At 49.8% G+C, this 24,476-nt stretch overlaps 1 protein-coding gene across 2 annotated transcripts in view; it reads left to right on the top strand.

The window, feature by feature from the left end:
* The window catches only part of VANGL1 (VANGL planar cell polarity protein 1), a 48,951-nt gene that overhangs the window by 2,939 nt on the left and 21,536 nt on the right, over positions 1–24,476 (top strand). For both annotated transcript variants that reach the window (XM_080800348.1, XM_080800347.1), the window contains exons 2-4: positions 7,227–7,432; positions 14,372–14,504; positions 18,416–19,023. In XM_080800348.1, the coding sequence (XP_080656474.1) occupies positions 7,362–7,432; positions 14,372–14,504; positions 18,416–19,023 (812 nt within the window). In that variant the 5' untranslated portion in view covers positions 7,227–7,361. The remainder of the gene's footprint in view (positions 1–7,226; positions 7,433–14,371; positions 14,505–18,415; positions 19,024–24,476) is intronic.

The following is a 24,476-nucleotide window of genomic DNA, read 5'->3' as shown; positions in this document are numbered from 1 at the left end:
TTCTTTTCTCCCGGATCCCCCACAATGCTTGGGACGCTGAACCTGTGAGCAGGAGTTGGAATTGCAAAATTCTTTGTGGGTTATGTATGTTTTGGGATACTCCGTGTTTGTTGCCTCCCCTCCGAGATGTAAATAAACAGTTCTGGTAATTGCTGTATTGCTGTACGTTTTCCATGGTTCAAGCCCTGGATCCTTCACTTACTGTGACCTTGCTTTCCTTAACTGTAACTTGACCTGAATGCTTGTTGTTCCTTATATGGCTTGTTCTGAGGATTAAGTGAGATATTACGTACAAAAGACTTAAACAGCCCATAGCACATAGTAAGTACACGATGAACTGTAGTCTGTTTTTTATTAGTGCCAGACACTCTCTCTGTCAAGTGAACTAGTTGAGGTTAGGGGGCTAGCTGTGCGCGGGCATGTGATGTGGGCATCGTGCTGTGCCATTTTCCAGAAGGTGGACAAGACAGGTGTAGTGGAGGGGCGCCTGGGTGGCTCAGTGGATTAAAGCCTCTGCCTTTGGCTCGGGTCATGATCCTGGGGTCCTGGGATGGAGCCCCGCATTGGGCTCTCTACTCGGCGGGGAGCCTGCTTCCCTCTCTCTCTCTGCCTGCCGCTCTGCCTACTTGTGATCTCTCTCTGTCAAATAAATAAATAAAATCTTTAAAAAAAAAAAAAAAAAGACAGGTATAAGTGGACTTGAGGCTGGACCATGTCTTTGCTAGTGGCTTTGGTCTTGCCTGAAGCCTGATGAAAATGTGCGTGCCGCTCTCCCATCAGGGTCTTTCTGAATCCCATTTATTGGACAGTGATCATTGGACTTGGCACCATGGGATTTACAGAGAAGGTAGTACTCGTAAAATCTATTTTTTGAAGCTTAAAAATCTAGCAGGGGATAAGGGGGTCACTTGAAAATAGATATGCATCACAGAACCCCAGACGCTTTAAGCATTCACAGCTCTTTGGAAATCTATACCTAGCTGCTGGGGGTGTTTCAGAGGTAATTAGGAACTGGAGCCAAGAGCAGTTATTCTAGGAAGGTGAGTTGAAATCATTGGCAAAATAGGTAAAATGAGGTTGACATTTTGCTTGTGTACAGTGGCCCAGGATCATTCGTCTAGAAGAGGTCTATTGTAATGCAAGTATCATTGGATTTGTCACAGATGCCACAAGCCCTCTGATCCCTATATCAGTGACCTGGATGACGTGTTACGGTTTATAGACCAGAAGTTCATCAAAATGTTTTGCAAAGCTTGCCATACATCTTCCCACCTTCCCTTACAACCCCAAGGTCCTCCAAATAAAAGCAATAACACACAGTCTTTTCTGATCTGCCTGATATTCCCTTCCAACCTGGGACTAGCAAAAGGAGGCCCAGGGAACAGAATAGACGTCACTAGATTAGCTACAGTTAATGGTATTCATTCAGGATAGAGTAGTACTGACCAAACAGTGCATGTTAAGAGTATAAGAAATACTGAGGTCTCATGCCATACCCACATAACCTTTCTAACTTCACTTTACTGATAAATAATAATGCCTAACAGTTGTGCTTTCTGCATACAAGGCCCTATTCTCAGTGCCTGTGAATTCTCTCATGTAATACCCACTGCGAGCCGTTAAGTAAAATATAATTCTGTTGTTAGAGTTAGGGAAACAGGCACAGCAAGGGTAAGTAACTTGATCTGAGGTTATACAGCTGATACACACCAGAGCCAGGATTTGAAGGATGATGGTGTTAACTCCAGAACTTTTGTTCATTGCTTCTCCTCTGTTGAGGAAGAGCTGACCGTGAACAAAATTATTTCAGTTTACATGTTCCCCTTGGGTGCCCTCTAACCGAAACGGGGTACCTTGAGAAAAATGTCCACCGCAACACATAATAAAAATAACAATTAATGGGGAAAAATAATTAGTGGAGCAAATGCTTTAGCATTCTATGTATGATAAAAAGTAGCAAGCACCATCTACCCAAATGTAACAGTACCAGAACCTTCTTTCCCTTGGAAATACCTCCACTGCGGAAGGAGCAGAGCGGCTCTTGAGATGCAGTGTACCTCCCTGTACCCCTTGAGAGAGAACTTTCTACCCTCCAAACCAGAGTTCCCTTAATTACTTAATAGCTGTAGGCAGAGCCGTTGATGTTTTTATAATTTCCTTTTCGCCAAGGTTAACTTAATGTTTACCGCTGTCATTACCGTAACGTATTATTTCCCTCCGATGATTTTCTGAACACTGTGTTTTTCTTTTAAGTAGTAGTCAGGCACATTTTATGTGGGTGAACCTGACTTTAGGGAGAGATTCTCTTGGAGGCCACTGATGGTCATCTTGTTCTGAATAAAGCGTGGCGAAGGGGCTTCTCTGGGACCTTCTGCCGCACAGCAGAAGTGCACTGGTCTCAGCTTTGCAGAGATGTGAACTGACCAGCTCCAGCCCCATGCTGGACTTTGCCACCAGGCCCCCCACTCCACCCCGACCCAGGCAGTGCCTGCAGCTGCTGCTGCAGCCAGGGTGAAGGGTGGTGGATAGCAGGAAGGCAGGGGGAGGCGGTGGGTCCGGGCGCTCTCAGGCAGCAGCGGGACTGACACCATAACTGACTCCTACCGTAGCATGTCTGGAATAGGAACATTGCCACTGAGGACACTGTCCCGTGATCCAAAAGCTGGCGGTTCTGACGTTGCTGCTCTGCTCCTCACCGCGTTGCTGTTCCCTCCTGGAGTGCGGAGAATGGCAGATGCGCAGCCTCCAAGGTTCCGTCCATGGTGCCTCTGTGGCCTCCACAGTCTGAGGTTGGTCACAGACACCCTCCCTTGGCACACAGTTACTGAGCATCTGGCACATTCCAGGAGCCGCACAGACGTTGCTGATCGTGGTCCAGGGTGCAGTGACGGGCTCTTGAGAGAAGGCCTCTTGAGAGAAGCAGCGTTGTCATTAAACTGGGCTCTGCTAAGGCTCTGGGGCCTCGAAGGGCCTGGAGCCCCAGAAGGGGAGTACAGCTGGCCAGATGGGCAGGACTCTGCGGACCAAAGGGAGGATTTCGTGTTGTATTCCAACTGTAGTGGGACCCCACGGAAGGGTTTGAAGCGGAGAGGTGACATCCACACTGTGACGTGGAAGATCACTGTGGCAGCTACCCAGCTGCACTGTGTGGGTCATCTCCGGGGGCCCACAGTTCCAGATTCTAGGATCCATATTTCTACCTTTACGTCGCTGTTCTGTTCAGGCCCGCGCTGCCTCCTGTCCATTTATTACCCCGGGGTGGGGGTGGTGGGGGTGGTGGACCTGATTCCTTGTCATTGGTTTATTATCTTCCTGATAACAGGTCCCTCTGACCTTATTTGAGTTCTGCTAATTTCTTGTTCATACAAGCGAACTATCTCATAAACATATCATTGCAGTGATAAGTTTCACCATGGGTGTTTCTGTTAACTACATCGACGCTCTTTCATTGGCCCTTAAAATGAGTCCGCTCTGGATATTGTCAGTTTGCCTCCGTTGCTCTTGCTTAATCCTTACTCAGATCTGGGACAGGAGTTGATAACTATGAGAGGAGCAGCATGACTTAGGGGAAGGAGCCTGAGCTCAGCATAGACTGTAGACCAGATTCCATGGGGAAACCTGCAGGCTTTGTGACAGGTTAACCCTCTGTCCAGGGAGCCTGGGGGAGGTGGGTGGCCGAGCTCCAGGAGAGTGAGGGGAAGCTCCTGAGGACAGTGATAGCAGGATGTGAGGGAATCCCGGGAGAGAGTGTCAGACATGGCATGGGGCTGGGTGGATGGGATTGATGTGGTGACTGTATCCCCCGGCAGAGGACACTGGAGAGAATAGGCCAGGACTCCAGAAAGCACTGGTGGGGATAATGATAATCCCAAGGGGAGCAAGAGGCAGCTGAGTGGGAGATGCGTACTGGGGATTTACTCTTTCAGTGTTTGTCAAGTGCCTATTACGTCCAGAGTATGCTGTGGTAGGGAAACCGTAGCTCCCGTCTCCAAGGAGCTTACACTAGAGTAAATCCATGGATGGAGAAGAAACATGGACGAGTTTTGAGCCTTAAGGGATAACTTGATGGGAGAGAGGGTGGGAGTGTTGGAGAAGCGGTGGCATCAGCGCCATCCTGTCAGAGAATGGACGGCCGCAGGAAGCTCTGGGAAGACAGGCAGGGCGCCAGATGTGCGCCTTGTCATTGCTGTGTCCTAGCATTGCCTAGTGTGCTCTCCTGTGGCTGCTTGCTAAATACAGAGAGACGAATGCAGAATGGGATCAGAAGGTCTAGGGAAAGGAGGACGAGGGTGTGACCTTTGGATGTGGCCCACTTAGAGCTGTTTCAGTGGAGTGTTGAGGGAGGAAGATTGGGGTGGCAGTTGAGAGGGAGGGAGTGGCAGCATATACAGACCATCCCTTTGAGGAGTACAGGGAGGACTTGTGGGAGAACCCGGACATGGGTGCTGGTAGAGTTGGGTGAGCCTTTCCCCAGAGGGCACTTGGGAGCCCATGATTGCCTTTGAGGGACGTGCCTGGAGTTGTCTTAATGGATGGCCAGAGATTTTAATGAGGACTTGGAATAATGTCCTCTTGCAGAGGGGGAAGGGGAATGGAGCCTCGGTTATCATGAGCCTTACATAGGGAGCCTGGTTTATTGCTCTCACGGACCTAGGAAGAGCTGGTGTTAAATGGCCTCATTTTATGGGGGGCGGGGCAACAGTGGCTCAAGTGATGTCTCCATCAGGAAGCATGAATAGCACCAGCCCAGGTCTGTAGGGCCTGGGTCATCTGCCTCTGAGACACCCCAGCAGCATTTAGCCAGAATTAGCTGGAATTTGGGGGCAAGAAGGGGGGTGACCGGAGAGCCCTGGGCCAAGGGCCTTCAGGGAAAGAGGCTCCTGCTGGGCAAGCCTGGGGATTTGGCTCACCTTTTGGTGTAGATATCAGCCAGGTACAAAGCAGATGAACAAGCAGCAGACCCCAGAACAGAGAGATGAGAACCGAGGGTGCTGGCAGCTCCCTGAAATCGATGGTGGAAAACGGTGGGAGGCAGAGTTGGGAGCAAAGAGGGTGATTGTCTCTTCCTGTCTTCTAAGGAAGTGGAGGTGGTCCAGAAGCAAAACTCACATTCTGAAAAAAATGCCACTATGTTTTCACAGTCAGCCCACAGACTAGGGGCCTCATTTGCATTTTATGGGTGGGAAACTGTCTTGCTGAGGTGCCGTCTGGAGATGGGCTGCCAGTGGCGGGGCGAGCCGGGCACCGGCTCTGCCCTGCTCCTGTCCAGGGTTTTCTCTTGCTGAGAAAGACAAGGAGGGACATGAGCTTTCAGCGCCTGAAGGGGAGTCTATAGCCATGACTCTCACTTACCCACTGCCCCTGCCGCCTGTGCTGGGCCCACTTGCAGCCGGAGCCCCCTTGTTTCTCCCAGCAGCCCTGGTACTCACACTTGACAGTGCGGGTTCTCAGAGCTCAAGTAGTTTGACTGAGGTTACGGAACCAATATGTGAGGAAAGCCAGGCATCGGAACCCAGCCCCTGATCCCGTATGTGTTTCCTTTCTTGGATCAACCCCGTGATCTTTTTTTAAAGATTTTTTAATTTACTTATTTGACAGAGAGAGAGCACAAGTAGGCAGAGTGTCAGGCAGAGGAAGAGGGAGAAGACTCCCCACTGAGCAGGGAGCCAGAGGTGGGGCTCGATCCTGGGACTCTGGGATCATGACCTGAGCCTGAGGCAGCTGCTTAACTGACTGAGCCACCCTGGTACCCCTCAACCCTGTGATTTATCCCAGTTTGACAGATGAGGAGTCTGAGGCTGAAGAAGGCAAGTGGCTTCTATCAGACGTGAAGAGCTCTGGCTAGAACCCACTGCTCGCGTGGGGCTCTTGATGGCAGAGGAGGTGGGAAACCATGAGTCACGAGACCCAGGACAAGGGAGGCTAGCCCCTTGGTCACAGCGCCTGGAAGTGAATGCATCTCACTTCCAGGCAGAATGAACTCTAAGGGCAAAGCCCTCTTAGGTGGTATTTGAGACTGGGAGCTGTGTTGGTGTGTGGCAGTGACCAGGAGGTTGTCTCTGGACCTGCAGGTTGCTGGGGGCGGGGTGCTTGGGAGGGGTACTGGGGGGGGTGCCTTGGCCCCTTCCCAGTAGGGGTAAGGCTGTGTGGCATTTGCAGCTCCTTTGTTCTCCCTTCACACTTAAGTCACTGGCTCTGTTTGCACTTTCAGCTCCCAGGGGCGGGGGCACTGGAAGGAGGAGCCCTGAGGGGTGGAGACCAGCACTGTGGTGTGGGATGCTGGGAGAGACAAACTTGTGCTTCTCCGGCCTTTAGAAGTAAAGGGTTTTTAGCACTCGGGTCTCAGGAATGTACTTGGAAGTGTTTCCAGTGTATTTTTATTGCAAAGCAATAGATAATGGAAACGTGGGGCAAAGACCCCAGAGCCTGTAACTAATAAGTCACCTGCTTTCCTTCATTTTCTGATGATCCCTCTTAATCGCTGTGTTTACGTAAGCCTGCTATATGATTTTAACTGTAACAGCAGGCTCAGGGTGTATCTATGATCCTGTAGTCTGGTCTTTAAATTTACCATTATGTTGTAAAACTTCCCATTCTTCCTGATTATTTTAAACAGCTATGTGATACCTGTCTGGGTGGAGGAACCGTGTTTTCCTTACCTATTCCAGGGCTTTGGGGGCATTTAGCTTATTTCATGCTTTCTCCTGCTGTAAACAAAGCGGTAATAGATTTTCTTTGAAAAAAATCAGTTCTCTAAGATAAATTCTCGGGAGTTTGGATTCCTGGTTTAAAGAGATAGAGAACTTTTTTTTTAATTGTTTTTTGGAAACTATGAGCAAAATCCCTTAAAAGCCGCTTTCCTGCGTATTGTTCTTGTAACCAGCAAACTGGCAGTGGGGACTGGGCCCTGTCTAGGCTGTGGGAAGCCACTTCCTCCAGCCTGAACCCGGGCTGCGAGGTTGTGTGAGGCTGTGTCCAGGAAATGGCCGGGGGCCAGGTCTCTCCCACGTCTGGTACGCCGGCCGCTGTGCTAGAGGGGTAGCCTGCCTAGTCCCTGTCTCCCTCCTGGACCCCTAGGGAAGCACTTAGCGTTCAGACGCTCCTTCCCTGCTTACTCGTTCTCCAACAAAGACCCAGAGGGGAGGTGGCTGCTGTCATTTATCTTCCAGAAGCTTTAGGTTGCCTTTGGAAGTTGATTATCTTTTTTTCCTCCCTGCTTTTCCTAGAATTTGTTCCCATCGAAGAGCGGCTCCTGGATCTCCAGACCCTTTGCAGCTTTCAGAGTCTAGGTGGTGAAATTCTCTACCTCTGAGGAGAAACACTGCTGCTGCTCCTCTCTCAAGAGCAAGCTCCCCATTGCTATGGATACCGAATCCACATACTCTGGATATTCTTACTATTCCAGTCATTCGAAGAAATCTCACAGACAAGGGTACGTAAGCTCTAGATTGTTCCGCATTTCCTGGAAACTCGCAGGTCAGTCCAGCCTTCTAGACTCACTTTCCAAGTGGTGAAGCCGGGTTGCAGGGCTGCTGTTGCTGGAGGGTCGGTCCAGCGGCCCACGAGAAGGTGGACTTTAAGAGCATTTAAGATGTGCCGGGAGTAACTATACCACCAATTTACATTTTATAGCTGCCATTACAGTTGATGACCTTAATTTCTCACAATTGATTTTAAATTAAAGTTTCTCCCTGCAGTGGAAATGGTTTTCATTTCTAAATATTTCTCACAGACAACAGGTCTCCCAAAGCTTTACCAAGATTATAAATGAAAGTTAAAAAAAAAAAAGTGTTGATTTGTTGCTTTTTACCTAAAGTCGCTGACTCATTGCCCTTTAGGCATTTGCAGTGAGGTTTATACACTAGGTGGTGGGATTGGCCCAGTGCCATATTTCTCTCTTGATGAGTTTTCCCAGTAAACAAGCCTGGGTAATGAAAACCTGCCATGCAGGGTGATGGGGGCCAGACTCCCTCCCGCGCAGGTCTTCGCTGGTGTTCATAGCGCCTGCGGTATTACAGACCTGGAGACTGATTGGTGAGTAAAGGAACAAGGGAATGAGTGGATGGAGAGGCTGAGAAAACAGTTGTTGAAGTGGTAGTCCCACCTCTTTCTTAGACTCCTCGTCTGTGAAATGGGTCCAGCCGCCTCACGGGGCTGTTGAGAGAATTCTGTATGATTATGCATGTAAAGCATTTAACATGGCCCACAGTGGGAGGTCTCTAACCGGTGATGTATGAATGCTATTAACAGCCATGGCATTTCAGCATCACGCTCAAAGGTCCCAACTGGCCACTGCCCAAAGGCCCAGCTGCAGTCACAGCCCCGTGAGGACTGGGAATGGTGTTTCCCTGACCAAGCAGTTCCTCACAAAAGCAGCCAAATGCAGAGTGGGACTTTGTTTTATAATGCAGCGATAAGATATGTCAACCTAATAGACTTATTTATTTGTGAGCCCGTCTGCGTGTACACAGGCAGCCAGAGGTCTGGAAGGATATTCTCCGAGCTGCCCACAGTGGATCACCCGCAGGAAAGGGGCCGGACACAAGATGGTGACCGATGGGAATTTTGTTTTTGCTTTATCTTGCTGTACCCGTTCAGTCTTCTATAAGGGTGTGTCTTGTATTTAAAAATCTGAATGGAGTGAAAGAATGCAAAACAACAATTTTCACAGGTTGTTTAATGACCTGAGGAATCATGTTTATGAGGCCATGATATAAAAAACAAGAATCAAAACTTTGTGCTTTATAATAGTTATGTATTTTTATGAGAAGATGAATGGTAACATTATTGGCCGTGCCTGTCTGGTCTCTGAATATAGGGATTATTAAAATTATGGGTGGGTTTTGTGTTTTTGTGTTTTTGTTTTTTTAAACCTTCATTATTCTCTAAATTTTCACGTGTTGGTCTTAAAGTCATAAAAATGTGGGGAAAGGGTGTGAACGAGCTCTTCCTGGAGCCTGGGTCAGCCTTTCTGGCAGCATGCTGAATAGAAGCCTGCTGAGGGAGGCCTTAGGTGACACGGCAGAGCCCAGATCTCTGGAAAGTCAGAATGCCTCTGGGGATCAAAGATTCATCACCAGTTTCAATCAGCGAGTAAAACATTAGCTTCATCCTAAAACACCAGAAACAGCTGTTTGGAAACATCCAACTGGAGAAAGCCGTTCCTTTGTCAGCATGCCAAGCTTCTCTTTTCCACACGGCAGTGACAGAAATAGGAATTTGGGGTGCCATTCGTGCTTGGGGATGAATGGGGGACGACGTTTTACTCGACTCTGAGGAGGGACCATCTCGGGTCTCCTCTGCCTCCTCTGTCCCAACTGTCCTATGTGTGGGCCCCAGGCTGTGCTCCAGTCTTTCCTCAGGCCCCTTTGGGCCCCCAGAAATTGGTCCAGCAGTGCTCTTGTGGTGATGTTAAGAGATAATAACTTCCAATTAAAACGGCATGCCGAACTCTTAATGCCTCCCTTGGACCCATGTGGAAAGTACTTGGCAAATGATAGTACAAGCTGAGCCTTTGAATAAAGTAATCAAGGAGTGCCGCTAAATGCCTTTTCAGAAAAGCTCTGGGTGGAGGGGATGGCCATCAGAGATTCCATGGGTTCTTGAGGAAAAAACAGCACCCACATGCGGTGAATTCCCTGAGGGCCCTGTAAGGCGCAGTAGCTAACTACAGGGCAAAGCTTGTAGTCTGTAGATGGTGTGGGCCCAGGAGTACTGTGTCGGGCATAAAGAATATTAAGCCGTAAGAATACCCCTCACCAGTGTGTATGCAGGCCCTAGTGCCTGCCAAGGGTATGGTATCCCCCAGGAGGGTCCCTGTGAAGGCTGTTCTGGTCAGGGATTTGTCAGGAATTTGAATGGAAAAGGAGGAAAGGGGAGGGACCTTGCTTTGGGGTAATTGTATTAGGCCTCTCACCCAGAAAGGAATAATGAAGTGCACCAAACTTGATATGCCCAGTGACACCATGATCATCTGTGGGGGGCTGGCTGGGTTCCAAACAGATGACACCTGACTCTTTTCCAACAAAGAGGTCAGCGGGCTGGTTTTGTGATGTCTGCTGTCTCCAGAGGGTGTCCAGTTAGTCCACTTGCTGGGAAAATGGTGCCGACTTCAGCTGACCTTGTCTTACCTTTTGAGCCTGGAGTAGCAGTTCCCTGCGTCACATCCCGCAGTGGCCAGTGATGCTAAGGAACACTTCGTGGGTACCTGTGAGGACCCTCAGCTCCTGTCCTCCATCCTCACGGCAGTCCTAGAGCCATGGGAGGTGGTACCCCCATTTAGCAGGCGATAACATGGGAGGTGCGGAAAGGCAGTGCTGTTTGCCTGACCTTACAAGCCTAGCAGGTACCCTTGGCAGGTTTCCGGCCTAACTCGTTGGCCCTTTGGAAGCCTGGCTTCTCCCTGGGCTGTGCTAGAATGGGGAGCAGCTAGAGGGGGAATGGGGGTGGGGCAGGAAACTCATGTGACGAATGTGCTGAAATGCACTGTCCAAGAGAGGATGGCCAGGATGCGGAGGGAATTGGCGCTTTTGTTCCCAGGCGGCCTCAGAGTTGGTTTGCGCTGTGCCCAGCCCTCCCACCGGAGTCCGTTGCTGAGCCAGTGGAAGCAGCCAGACAGCCCCACGGTCAGCCGAGCAAAGGCAGGTAGTGGGTGGTGATGGAGAAGGAAAGGGCGGAGTGACTGGTGGGGCTGGCTTTCCCCAAATAGAAAGAGACCAACAACAGAAACAGAGCTAAATCATCTTTCCCAGGAAATGCCGACTGTAGTGGGAAGGGAAGAGGAACTGATGGGGGTTCTGGCTGGAACCAGGGGGGTTTACAGCTGCCCCCAAGGGCCCAGCTCTGGAATCATCTAAGTAGATGGGTTTACGCACATACGCATGGCAGGTACGGACACCTGCCCGGGCCTCCTGCATGCCCTTGCTTGCTCTTCCACCCTCTGGCCTGCACACACTCGAGCACAGATACACTGTACCCTTGCTGGTGGATGTTGCCTGGAGACCGACGCCGAGGTAAGATACAGCGATTCCCGCGGCTGACGCACTTGCCCAGCAAAGGCACCAGGTGATCCCTACTTCTCAGGCAGATCTGGAAACCCTCCCTGGTGCATCTGGGTTCCTAACAGCCCTTTTATGGTTTGATAGCCGTACCCACTGCCCCCGCCATGCTCTGCCCCGTCTCCTGTTTTCACTCTTAGACCCCATGAGCAGATTGTCTCCACCACCACAAAGCCCTCTCCCAGAGTGCACTTGGCCCTTGCTTGGAGTCCCAGCGTTGGGAGCTATTGAGATGAACACATGGGCTCCTCGTACAGTGAAGCAGCCATCCTGCGCTCCGAGCTCGGCACCCTGGACAGCACTGGATGGCAGTGTTTTTGTTGGACTTCTCTATTTAGAACTGGCTCGGACACCTTCCCGGAGCAGTAGTTCACGACCAGTGATTTTTGTAAAAGCTGCATGGCAGGTCTGGGTCCCTTGGCAGCAGGGACCGGCGCAAGACCGATGCTGAGTCCTGCTGCATGCTGGCCTGAGCCTTCTCTCCAGCCTCCTTCTCTGAATGCCGCTTTAATAAGGAAGCTGCTCTATATCTCGACACTGTAAGGCTGTGTGTAATGCGCCCGTTATTGAGCCCCTGCTGCAAAGAGGCACTTCACAGAGGGCCGGACTTCCAAGCACTCACTCCCACACCCCTCTCCCTGGGAGCGTTCGGGTGGAAGAACCCTGGGGAAAGTTTCCCAGACCCCCTGCATCCTGATCACCTGGGGTGCTGGTGAAAATGTCATTCCTGTTGTCTCCCTTCCAGAATTCCCTAGGGGTGGGGCCAGTGAATGTGCACTCAAATCCCCACTCCAGGTGGTGTCTCTGCACACTCAGGTGTGAGAAGCACTGGTTTCGGGTTTCTGGCTCTGGGGGATGAGAGAACCTTCCTGGAGTTATTGAATGATAGGTTCCTATCCGGTTTACCAGATGTCACCAAGGGAATGGTTCAGGCTGTGCCTTCTCCTTTGGATGTCGTTGGGCCCTTTAAGAGCCAGCTGGGGTGGGCCAGGTTTCAGAGTGATGGCTGGCCCTGGGGAGGCAGTTTCCAGCCCCGGGCGTGTCACCAACCTGCTTTCTGCCTTGGCCCGGTTCACGCTCCCTCGCTTGGCATTCAGTGAAAGAATTTTGGTGTCCAGTGGAATTTGTGCTGTCACAGGATTTGACCCATGGGAGTAGTGCATAGATAGATGGGGTTGGCTAGATAGACCTGACTTGGTGAGAGAAACACAAGATGGAAGAGGAGACTCCTGGGTGGGCTGATGGAGGCCCTGGGAAGCAGGGATTCTAGACTCCACCCCACGAAGAGGGCCCAGGTGCCTGGGAAGTCTCTCCCAAATTGTTTATTGTTTCTCACACTCGGACCTTTTGAAGTGATTGTCTTTGGCAACCCAGAGCGTTGGGCTCATCGCGTTGTGCTGCCCAAGTTCATAGGGCATCTGTGCCTGCCAGCAGTAGCTCCACAGGCGGATTTCAGAGCTCCAGCAGTTCAAGTAGAGGGTGCCCGGATGAGCAGTAGGAATGTTCATGCTACCAGATCTTCAGTCGTTCTTCAGATCCGTGCAGCATAGCGGGTGTGAATCAACGTGGTGGGAGCAGACCTGGGGTTGCATCCTGCCACTTACTACGGCTTTGGCAAGTCAGTTAACCTACGTGAGCCTTGTTTTTTTCCATTTCTGAGGTGGGGACATGTCTTCTGGCTTCATACAGTCATTGTTAGGATTAGAATGGAGTGAAATTAATATCATAGAGCACCTAGGAAAGCGCTCTCTAAATTGGAGGGGGGAGTCGAATGATCAGCATTGATAGATACATCTCTAGGTTAACTGATTTTCTGCTGTCCCCCTAGTTACCTGGTTAAACTGAAACACCCAAGTTGATCAGAACACATGCATTTCTAGACTCTAATATAACAGTAGATCAGGATGGTAAGTTAAGCTCTAGCAAATAGAGATGCTCTCAACTGAGAGTTTCTGGGGCTGAGGACGCCTCCCTGCTCTTTGAAGGAACTAACCAATGCTTATCCTAGAGAGGTGCTGATAAGGTCAGAGTTTGCCCGCAGGATGTCTGCATGGGATTTTGTTGGCTAAGTAGCAGGTTATTAGGACACACACTGTGGAGGGGAAGAAGTCGGACCACGTGTTAATAGTTTTTCCACATCTCCTCCGAGGCCCCTGTACTGATCTCTGCATACATTACCTATGCGGTATTATCATTGTCCCCATTTCACAGAGAGGAAACTGAGGTTTTCAGAAGTTGAATAACTTGTGCAAGGTCACATAGGAGCAGGACTGAGATCTGACTGTTGTCCCCAAAGCCTGTGTGTGCAGTGCTCTGTCCTGCCTGGGGGGACCTTGGGAATGAGAGCAGGTGTTTGAAGGGATGTCAAGGTGGCCTCTAAGACAGGAGGCCCTGATGGACAGGCTTCTGCTGTGGGGGCTCCTGGACTGACTGTCATAGCTGGGGACAGGAGTGCCAGTTTCCATAGGTGGTTAGTGGCCAGGTTGTGACTTTAGAGCTTCGCACAGCGATTGATTTCCTTTCATAATTTCAAGATTGACCCGAGGCAGGGTGCTCTCATAGTTACCCTGGAAGACCACCCAGGAAGTTTATCTGGGGTAAAATGAGGCAGCAGCCTGCTCTTTAGGAAGCCTGAAAATACACACACATGCACACATGCACCTCTTGGTATCATTTGTCCTGGCTTTTATTGTTTCTCTGGGTTCCTTTGAATTCAGCCAGGATCTATGGGAATGACTTTCAATTTGAATTCATAGGAATGAGAAGTAAATGCTTCTTTGTACTGGTTTAGGATTTCCTTTCTTCTCAACTTGTCCAAAGGTGTAGGGTGACAGCGTGTCCCAGATTTTTTTGGACAGACCAAAGTGTAAATATTTTCCAGTGTTGTCCCCACAAGAAAGCCTTAGAAAATGAATTTAGGCAAATTAGAACCAAATCAAGTCAGTAATTTTACAGTAAAATGTGCCTCAGCTACAGAAATTCTAAAACTCACAATTTTAGGCTTTGAAAAATTCTATTTTCAACTCCACTGTTGAGGGAGGAGTGACAGTCTTTGTTTTGGATCTTAGAATGACAGAAAATACTAAATAGGGAGTAAAAATTAGCTTACTCCTTGCAGGGGGAGGCCTGGGTGGGTGTTGGCTCTGTGTGTGTGTGTGTGTGTGTGTGTGTGTGTGTGTGTGAGCGCGCGCGCGCGTGTGCGCGTGCACGCGTGTAGAATTTTCCTAAACTCACAATGAAATGTAAATTCGATGAGAGGTGATTCATACAGTATAAATGTGCTGGCTGATAACCTCCCTTTTTTTTTTTTTCAGGGAGAGAAATAGAGAGAGACACAAATCACCCCGGAATAAAGATGGCAGAGGGTCAGAAAAATCTGTCACCATTCAAGCTCCCACCGGAGAGCCCCTGTTGGCCAATGATTCTACTCGGACGGAGGAAGTTCAGGTAAGGATCAAAGGCAGTCTGTAAGCACACTGCCCCTTGATCAAGACTCTTTTCTGTAAATGTTTTCCTAAGTCTTGTTGCAGTAGGTTCTCTTGGGTTTTTATCTTTATTTTTCTAGCATGGTAATGAGTTTATCTATGTCTCGTGGTTTCTTGTTGGTCTAAGAACAGCCTGTCCTGCCATTGGCTACCTGGGGGATTCTTCTGACGTGTGATTGGTTGGCCTGCTTTGAATGGTGTTGAAAGAAGCCTGCCAGGCTGATGACAGGGCAGAGAAAGGGAAAGTTGCAGGCTGTCGTCTCCAGGGACGCATTCCAAAGTGGAACAGTAGGCCCGGGGTGGAAACTGTCTCCAGAAGCCCTGAGTACTGTGGGGAACAAGAGGTTAAGAGAGCCCAGACTGACTGCTACAAAGTATATAAAGTCAGTTGGGGGGCTGTACACTGAGCTGCCTAACAGGAAAACTGGAAGAATGAAATGGGCCCTGCGTCACAGAGAAGGGGCCAGAACCTATCGGGCAAGCTCAGGGTTGAGCAGCAACCTGTGTGGCATGCTGTTGCTGGGGGCCGTGTCATGGAGTGATGAGGTCTGTGGCAAACTAGAGAACGTGTCTCCTCTGTGGGAGAAATGGCAGCTCCCCAGCTCTGGACTCTTATTACTGCTCAGGAATGCAGGAATTCAGTGCTCCTGGGTCTAGTGGTATTGAAGAAAAGCTGGAAATTATGATTTTATATGAAGTCACCCCATTTTTTAAATATTGGCGATGTATTCGTCTTTAAAAAAAAGATGCTGTGTGGGTTCTTCTCGCTGGGTCCTAACTGGCAGCCCCCCTGATGTAAATTAACCCTGACCTATCCCCAGAAACATGTGTGCATACCCTACACAGCTCTGGAAATATATGCGTGGCCAGCCATGGCCCCCAATAAACCGAAGTATGCTCGCACCAGCAGGTACGCACACACATGCATGTAGAAGCAGGTAGATGGACTGAAATTGGAATTGCTCAGAGCACACGAGGTGCTCTTGGGACCCAAAGCCCAGCTGTGGGATGAATACGGAGTTTGTCCGGGATGAGTACCTATTGTTAGTCCTTACCATTGTACTACCTGCCAGCATGCTGGGAGGGCCAGAGCAATGGTTGGATGGTTGGATGGTTGGTGCTGATCCGGAGATTGGAACACCTTGAAGCACTCCGGGGGTCAGTTTCCTTCTAGATGGTGATTCAGAGGTACTAGGGGCCCGCTGGGAAGGCATCTTTTCTCTGCAGCTTCCCTACATCTTGTAGCTCACTGGGAAGCTGTATCAGGAAGCTGTTGGAGTTTACACCAAGTAGATATGATGGGAAAAGCATGGCAGTGGGCGTCTGGAGGCTCTGTTTCTCAGTAGCTCTTTAGTGGAGATCTTGGGTATCAGATTAGAGGATCTTAGATCCTTTCTGTTCTAAGAACCCCAAGCTTAAGAGGACCCTTCAGACATCTATATTTTTAAGGCACAGGTGTACATCCATTCTCAAAATGTCCAGGGGATTTAGTAAGCAACTCTCTGGTAGACAGAAGGGTGAATAGCTAAATCATGGCGGTGCGGTGGTCAACAAAATGACCATGAGAATCTAGTAATAATTACTTCCACATTGATGATCAACTGAATATTAGGCCCAATACAAAACATGGAATCTGGTATTTGCCCTTCACTCTTTCAGAGTGTTACAAAGTAAATTATTTTATGAACTTACTTTATATTACAAGTTGTCGCTATTTGTGGCAATTTTCTCCCCTATTGATGATTTTTTTTAATTGAAGTAAATTTACACACAGAGATATGAACAGATATAAAATGTACAGTTTGCGAAGTTCAAGCAGCAGAACAAACCCATGAAACTCACACTGTCTGTATATATGTGTATGTATATATATATTTTTTTTCCTCTACAGAGTTCTTTTATGTTCTTCCCAATTCCCGTCCCCACCTCCACTTCTCCAAGACAAACCCTGTTTTGATCTCTATCACTGTAGATTAGTTTTGCTTGTTAGAACTTAATATAATTGAGATCATATTTTTAATATGATTGGTATGAAATTATATTCTTAATTGAATTGGGATCATTGTTTTGAACTTTTCTCAGCCTGATGATTTTGAGGCTTATCCATGTTTTGGTGAGTGTTAGCCATTCATCCTTTTTAAATTTTTGCTGAGGAATATTCTCTTGAATGAATTTATTACCCATTCTCCTGATGGATGGATACCCGAGAGGTGCCATTTTGGGGTATCATGAATAAAGCTGTTAAGAACATTCTGACATGAGTCTTCTTGAAGACATATGTTTACATTTATTTTGGATAAAAACCTAGAAGTGGCATTGCTGGATCGTACAGTCGAGCGTATAAGTTGAATTTATAGGACACTGCCAGACCTGTTTTCAAGAGTGATTGTACCATTTTACTCTTCCCTTAGCCATGTGTGTGAGAGTCTTGGTGGCTTCTGGCTGTCATCCTAGAGAGTTCTTTCTTTCATGGTATGTGACACTTGTAAATTTCCAAGTTGAAGAACTCTTTGTTCGTAGGTCAAGACCTTTGCCACTGCCGCCACTCCTTGCTGTAGCCTGTATATTCATAAATCATATTTTTCTGATCATGACTAGATTTAAGGTTGTTGTTTGGTCATGGGATCCCTCCCTATCTTGCTGATTCAGCTGTCAGCTTAAACTTGATTTTTCTAAGTTGGTGTCTTCCAAATGAATTTCACCGGGCTTGCCCCTGCATCGGACTGTTTTTTTCTAAGTTAAATCACATACACAAATCTCTGAACTAAAACCTCTTTGGACCCCACGTGGCTTTTCATTGCCTTCTTGCTCTCTTGTTGCTTTGTAGTGGAGTCAGGGTTGCCAGCAAGATAGCAGGATCGTTTAGAAATCCTAAGAACCTGGATCTTGTTCAATAAAGGGACTGATCAGTTCTCCTGGAAAACACCTCTGAGTTTAAGAAGAGAGAAAGCTAGAGAGTCAAAGACACATTGCAGTAGCCTGGGAGTTCTGTGCCCTCGATGCTCATTGTGTCCAGAGAACGCGTGTTTGGGGAGGAATCCTCACATTGTCCTGGCCAGCGCTACTTGAATTTGCTCAGCTTGCTCAGTGAGAAATTGGTCAAGGAGTGCTTGACGCTGATAATTATTAAACAAAACAAAACCAAACGAAAAACACTACAGGTCAGCTGTGATTCGTACGTATAGCTTTTCAGAGCTATTGAAGGGTATTGTAATGCCCCACTTCCAGAACTTGGACTTTGTCAGCCTTTTTTAACCCAGCCAGGAGCTGAGAGGCGAACGCAGTCTTCTTCCGCCATAGGTGAGCCCTCTAATATTAGTCTCACAGCGGGCCCAGAGCCTCAGGAGATTCCAGCATTTTTGTTCAAGACTCCTGGCGTACATCGGCAGGACTTTCTCTAGACGGTCTCACTTTGTGTTTGCTGGACGATTTTTCCATTTTCCGCCCCAAATTGAGGCGAGGGCTGAGGTCAGGGGCTGGGTCTCCCTCTCACTGCATCCCCAGTGCCTGGCCTGGAGCACGGCATACAGTTGGCGCTCACGAGGGTACCAGTGAGTGGATCACCTGGGATGACTGACTCAGGATGATCAAGGTTAGAGTAATGAAGCCCCCAACACACCCACCAGAAGGTTAGACTGTGTCTTCTCTGTGTGAAAGGGTAAATAGAGCATACAGCTTGAAAAACTTCAATAAAAGCCATCAAGCTTCACAGTTCCTGAATTTGAAGGGTTCAGCCTCCATGTTCTAGGGTTGCCCGTGGGTGTGGGCTGGCTCGGGGAGGCGGTCCCTCCGTGTGTCCGAGTGCTGGCTTCGTGGCTTTTCCCGGTGACCTCCGCCTGTGGCTCTTCACACTCCCTGTCCTCTCCCCATCAGGATGACAACTGGGGGGAGACGACGACGGCCATCACAGGCACCTCAGAGCACAGCATATCGCAGGAGGACATTGCCAGGATCAGCAAGGACATGGAGGACAGCGTGGGGCTGGACTGCAGGCGCTACCTGGGCCTCACCGTGGCCGCCGTCCTGGGACTTCTAGTGTTCCTCACTCCCATCGCCTTCATCCTGTTACCCCCCATCCTGTGGAGGGACGAGCTGGAGCCTTGTGGCACCATCTGCGAGGGACTCTTCATCTCCGTGGCATTCAAGCTCCTCATCCTGCTCATCGGGACCTGGGCACTCTTCTTCCGCAAGCAGAGGGCCGACGTGCCGCGGGTGTTTGTGCTCCGCGCCCTTCTCTTGGTCCTCATCTTCCTGTTTGTGGTTTCCTATTGGCTGTTCTATGGGGTCCGCATCCTGGACTCGAGGGACCGGAACTACCAGGGCATTGTGCAGTACGCCGTGTCCCTGGTGGACGCCCTCCTCTTCATCCATTACCTGGCCATCGTCCTGCTGGAGCTCCGGCAGCTGCAGCCCATGTTCACGCTGCAGGTGGTCCGCTCCACCGACGGCGAGTCCCGATTCTACAGCCTGGGACACCTGAGGTAAGGGGCCCGTTTGAGGAGCAGAAAGGACCGCTGACTGCCGTCGTGCTGGCAGATAGCACGAGAAGGGTGAGGACGGGTGCCGGGGGCCGGGACCAGGGTCTGAGGCCCTTCTTTGGGTTTTGGGAGGAGCGGGAGGAGGTGGGGAGAGGGTGTCCGTGTCCGTTGACACTCCTGACTGCCAGGTGGTGTGACACCGTTGCTGGCTTCATCCAGGGATGGCGACTTACTGGGCCAGCTCTGAAACTTGGCAGCTCCCAAAACTGATGGAAAAGGGGGCGCATTGTGATGGCTGCTGGCCTTGCCCCTGAAATTGGCCTGTGAAGAGTGGACAGAGTAACCAGCCCCTCAGTTTGCTCAAAATACTACATCTGGTTTACACCCTTGTCCTGCTGGGATTGTTCATCCTTCCTCCCCCACCGCCCCCCCACTCTTAGAGGTGTCTCAGTTTAGGCACTAAATTATATGGTCACCCTAGGGACCCCCAGTAAAGAATCAAGTGCAGGTGAGAGACCCCAAACTTGTGAGAACGGAGTGTTTTGGAAATGGATACATGTGATAAAGTTAGAAGTATATTGAGATGTCATACTTTAAATCTATGCATGTCATGTATTTTGTGGTTAACTAAAAAAGGGATAATCGTATTTTATTTATTTTTATTTATCTTAAGGTAAGCATTTTGTATAGACTGTCAGGTTTAGTCTTCACAGAATCCTTTGCTTTAGGTGTTACTCATCCCAACATTACAGATGAGGAAATGGGGGATTAGGGGATTTAAACAATTTTTAGAAAATAATGTGGCAGGCCTCATTTAGGATTTACCCAGTTGTCATGAAGCTGGGCTTCAGTTAATGGCCCCATAATGGCATCTCTCACTTTGTGTTTCTCTAAAGGGTTGTTCTGTTTGTTTGGCCATTAATGTTATTTCCATTTTATTTTATTTGTTTGCTATTATAAGCACAAATCTTATGATCAGGATTGTTATTGTTCAGGATTCCTGGTGCACATGGGCAGGACTTTCTCTAGATGGTCTCTCTTTGTGTTTATTGGATCGATTTTCTGTCTGTTTTCTGCCACAAATTGAGGCGGGGTCTGAGGTCAGGGGCTGGGTTTCCCTCTCACTGCATTCCCAGGGCCTGGCCTGGAGCATGGCATACAGTTGGCGCTTACATGGTTACTGGTGAGTGGATCACCTGGGATGACTGGCTTTGCCATCTTGCTGGGCTGTCCTGCCTCCTCCGGCGACACACGCTGATGTGTGTAACCTGCTTGACCCATGGTGAGCACTTAGTTAACTGTGGCCATTACGGCCTGTGATCGCGTACCTGGCAGAGCGGCCAAGACCGGCAAGGGCACTCTACTGGGTATCAGAACAATGGGTTTTGTCATATTTTTGGCCTGGACACAGGAAGGTGGCCCGGCCCTCGTTTGGAGTTGGGTCACATTGCCAAACCATCTCAGTGTTGGCATGCACCCGCTTTCATTCCTCTGGCTTAGCTTGTACCCCCCGAGGACTGGGTGGTTTAGCACTGGAAGCGGCTGCTGTCCTGACCGGTCCTTGGAGGAAATCAGTGTCTGAGTCACATGCCCTGCGCAGCAGAATCGTATGTCTCCGAGTCCTTTGCAGATGCCTGTGGGGCTCTGAGGGCGAGAAAGTCCCTGCTGCTTATTCATCTCTGCTTTCTTCCAACCGCCTCTACCCCCCACCCTGTTTTCGGTGGAGAATGACCAGCAGACTTGTATTAAAAATCAGCCACAGGGACACCTGGGTGGCTCAGTTGGTAAGCATCTGCCTTTGGCTCAGGTCATGGCCCCAGAGTCCTGGAATCAAGTCCCACATCAGGCTCCCTGCTCAACACGGAGTCTGCTTCTCCCTCTGCTGGCTGCTCCCCCTGCTGTGCGTGCGCTCTCGCTCTCTCTCTCTCTCTCTCTCTACAAATAAATAAAATCTTACCCAAAAAAATCTGCCACATGCAGAGCCCGGCATTGGGGGCACCTGAGACACAACGCTGCCTGCCTTCAGTGCTCTGTCTGGAACTCGTGGGGTTCACCGTCCCTTGTTTGAGAGTCCAGTGCCCTGCTGTGTTTGGACAGTTGCCGACACAGGCCCAGGTACCAGGGGTGGGCACACAGGAGGAGGAGGCAGTCGCAGCAGGAAGTGGTCTGTCCCAGGACAGGACAGGTTTTGCTCAAGCTGAAGGGGGTGGAGAGAAATCTAGCTCTGGTTACAGTAGAGACGAGTGATATTTGGGACTCTTCACGTAAGTGGCCAAGACGCTGGCTTCCACCCTCACTGGCGCGAACCCCACCTGTGGGGTGGAAAAGCGAAGGGAGTTGTCTCCCCTTGGGTAGTTCCAGTGATGGGGCTGACTTCCCACTCCCCCACCCCACAGCTCCCACTTGGCCCCTCCCTCCAAGACTGGATGGGAGCAGGGGTGGGGAGGGGACAAACAAAACAGCCCAGGGGCAGTGCGCCTGTGCTGTGTTCAGAAACTTGGCAGCAGCCCTGGCACCTCACCACGGCTCCACTGCTGGGGGTGAGGGGTGGGGGGAACACCTGGGTGGGACGGCAGGGCCAACGACACCGTGTGACCCACAGGCTTGCTGCACACCCTTCATGCCTGTCCTCGCCATGACCAACAACTGCTCAGCCCTAACTTGCTAACACTGGAGCCAACGAACCCCAGCTCCTGGGGAGACCCACGGGTGCCACTTTTCCTGCAGCCCTGGGTGGGGGCGGGGGGCACATGTTGAAGTTCTTGGCTTCTCTCCAGGACCCCTTGTTCTCCTCCTTTCCCTGCCCTCAAGGAGGCCCCTTTGGTCCCTCACATGGAGGGAGACCCTGTTGATGGGGTGGAGAGCTGGCCAGGTGCCTGAGAGGTGCCTCTGCTCTCAAATCGAGCCCTCCGCGTGTGTGAGCTGGAGCGGGCTTGGCATCTGTCCCTGCTGGCACTGTGTGGGCTCAGCCGCCTGCCGCTGCTTGGGCTAAATCTGGTCTGAACCCAGCGGTGGCTGCTGTAAGAGTCACGGGGCCAGAAATATAACTTCAGAACCCTTTTGCAGAGCGTGGAAACAGACAGGAGGGATGGGGGAATCAGAAGAGACAAAGAGCGAGTCCGGGGATCAGAATAGCAAGTCGTCCTCAGCTGACTGGCAAGCCGTTCCCCTTCCCTTTATGGAAAGCTTTCCCTTAGGTGTGGAGCATTGGCGAGTGCTTTTGTGGGGGTGTTCTCAAAGATGATTTGATGGAATTGACTGAGCTATTTTTGAGGGTTGTCTAAAGAATGCCTGTTCTTCAGTTTCTTAAAGGAAAGATGCTTCTTGTTAGCTCTCATAAAAGGTACAGAGTTCCTGCTTGTTGGCAGGAATGGAGTTATGGGCTTATTTAAAAACTTTCAGAAAAATGGAAGGTTATTGTAAGGTGAGATACTGTAAATAGATTAAGATACTTCTAACCTCTCTGCCTGGTGCCTGGGGGATGACAGAGGGCTTTTCAGTTGTTCCATGTCATTTACCGCTCCTGCCCTTGGAGGTGGGGGGCAGGTGGTAGGGCGCGGCTGCCCAGTGAAGAGGAGAGCCCAGCTGTGGGTTTGGGGACTGCGTGCTTCCTGGGGGTCGCACCCCTCCCCTGTGCCTTGGGATAGTTGTGTTCATGCTCACAGCACTGCTTTCAGAACACTCGAATGAGCTCAGAACCATGTTTGAGTTGTGTATCTTGGGCCAGGCTGGGCCCTAGCTCTTTTGTTAAATACATGATTCTGTTTAACTCCCAGCTTCAGGGTTGGAAAGGGGAGAACGCAGAGGGTTAGAGATGGCTGGCTTGCACCCTGCAGCCATTCCCTTAGCCTGTTGCTTCTTTTGTTCAGGTAGCAAACACCAGGGCCTTAAAACCACAGCACTAGGGGGCGCCTGGGTGGCTCTGTGGGTTAAGCCTCTGCCTTCAGCTCAGGTCATGATGTTAGGGTCCTGGGATTGAGCCCCGCATGGGGCTCTCTGCTCAGCAGGAAGCCTGCTTCCCCCCACCCACCGGCCTGCCTCTCTGCCTACTTGTGATCTCTATCAAATAAATAAAATCTTTACCAAAAAAACAAAAAAGAAAAAAGAAATGATTCTTGGATTGCTTTTAAACAGTGCAAGTTTATAATCATGCACAATCATAGCATAGCTGTGTTGAAAGACACTGTTATGGTTCCCCCCCACCCAACCCCTGCAACTCATAGAATGAGAAACATGTCATTGGATAATGGCGAAAAGACCATTGTTTTTATAAAGTGGCAAGGAACTTGGCTGAGCTGTGTTGGTGTTCTAGTGTTCTGTGGCAGGTAGAATTTGTGAGTAAGGGATGGGATTGGATATTTGGCTGAGGTATTTATGTTTATTTTTTTAGAGAGAGAGAGAGAGAGAGCACGCGCACATGCGAGCAGGGGTGGGGATGGAGGCAGAGGGAGAGAGAGAATCTTAAACGGGCTCTACATCTGGCATGAGCCCATCACAGGGCTTAGTCCCACAACCCTGAGATCGTGACCCGAGCTGAAATCAAGAGCTGGACGCTAAACCGTCTGAGCCACCCAGGCGCCCCATAGCTGAGGAATTTCTAAGCCAAGTGTTGAAGATGCACCCAATAAAAGATGGCAGCTCGGGTCCTCCATCACCGCTCATATAAAATGTGAGAGGAGGAAGATGGGTTGCAGAAGGAATTCTGCGAACAGGAATCCATACTTGAAGATTTGGAAAATTCTCAGCCTATCCATAGTATAGACAATGATTAAGTGTATACTGAAGAGAATACCAAGGGTGTGGTCACACAGCTGTTTGATTATTTGTTAAGTTTGTTTATTTGTTTGTTTGTTTAAGTAATCTCCACACCCATCGTGGGGCTCTTGTGAACTCATGACCCAGAGATCAGAGTCCCACACTCCACCGCCTGAGCCAGCCAGGCGCCAACTGTTTGATTTCATCAGGATTTAATCTGCCATTCCAGCAGAAGCCAAGAATAAAGATGGGAAGGTGGGATCTACCAGTGCAGCACCACTATTACCTGAGACTAAAGGAAACAGAAGGGTGGGTTGGGGGTAGGGGAGGGGGAGGGGGGGTTGATGGAAGGAAGGCTGCGAACATGCAGTATCCTTCAAGGAAAGCGAAGAATGACCCCAAAGGTGATCCAGAGATCATTAGGGCACCCCTCCCACTGCAGGCCCAGGGGTCTGGGTGCTTCCTCACTGGCTTCATAGGATTGTCCCCCCACCGTGGTGGGCCAGGTGGCCATTGCTGAGAGTGCCTGGACAGGGCCACCCCCAGAGCCCCAAGGACACAGCCTTGAATCAAAGAGGATTATCCTGAAGATCAAGATCTTAAGATCTAATGGGATTGGCCCTGCTGGGTTTTGGGCTTATTTGGGACCCATCACCCCTTTCCTTCCAGGTTCTCCCTTTTGGAATGGGAATGCCTATCTT

This window comes from Martes martes, assembly GCF_963455335.1.
Source record: "Martes martes genome assembly, chromosome: 4".
In the NCBI taxonomy this organism is placed as follows: domain Eukaryota; kingdom Metazoa; phylum Chordata; class Mammalia; order Carnivora; family Mustelidae; genus Martes; species Martes martes.
Note: the sequence above shows the minus strand (reverse complement) of the source record. Positions and strands in the feature narration are given on the sequence as shown.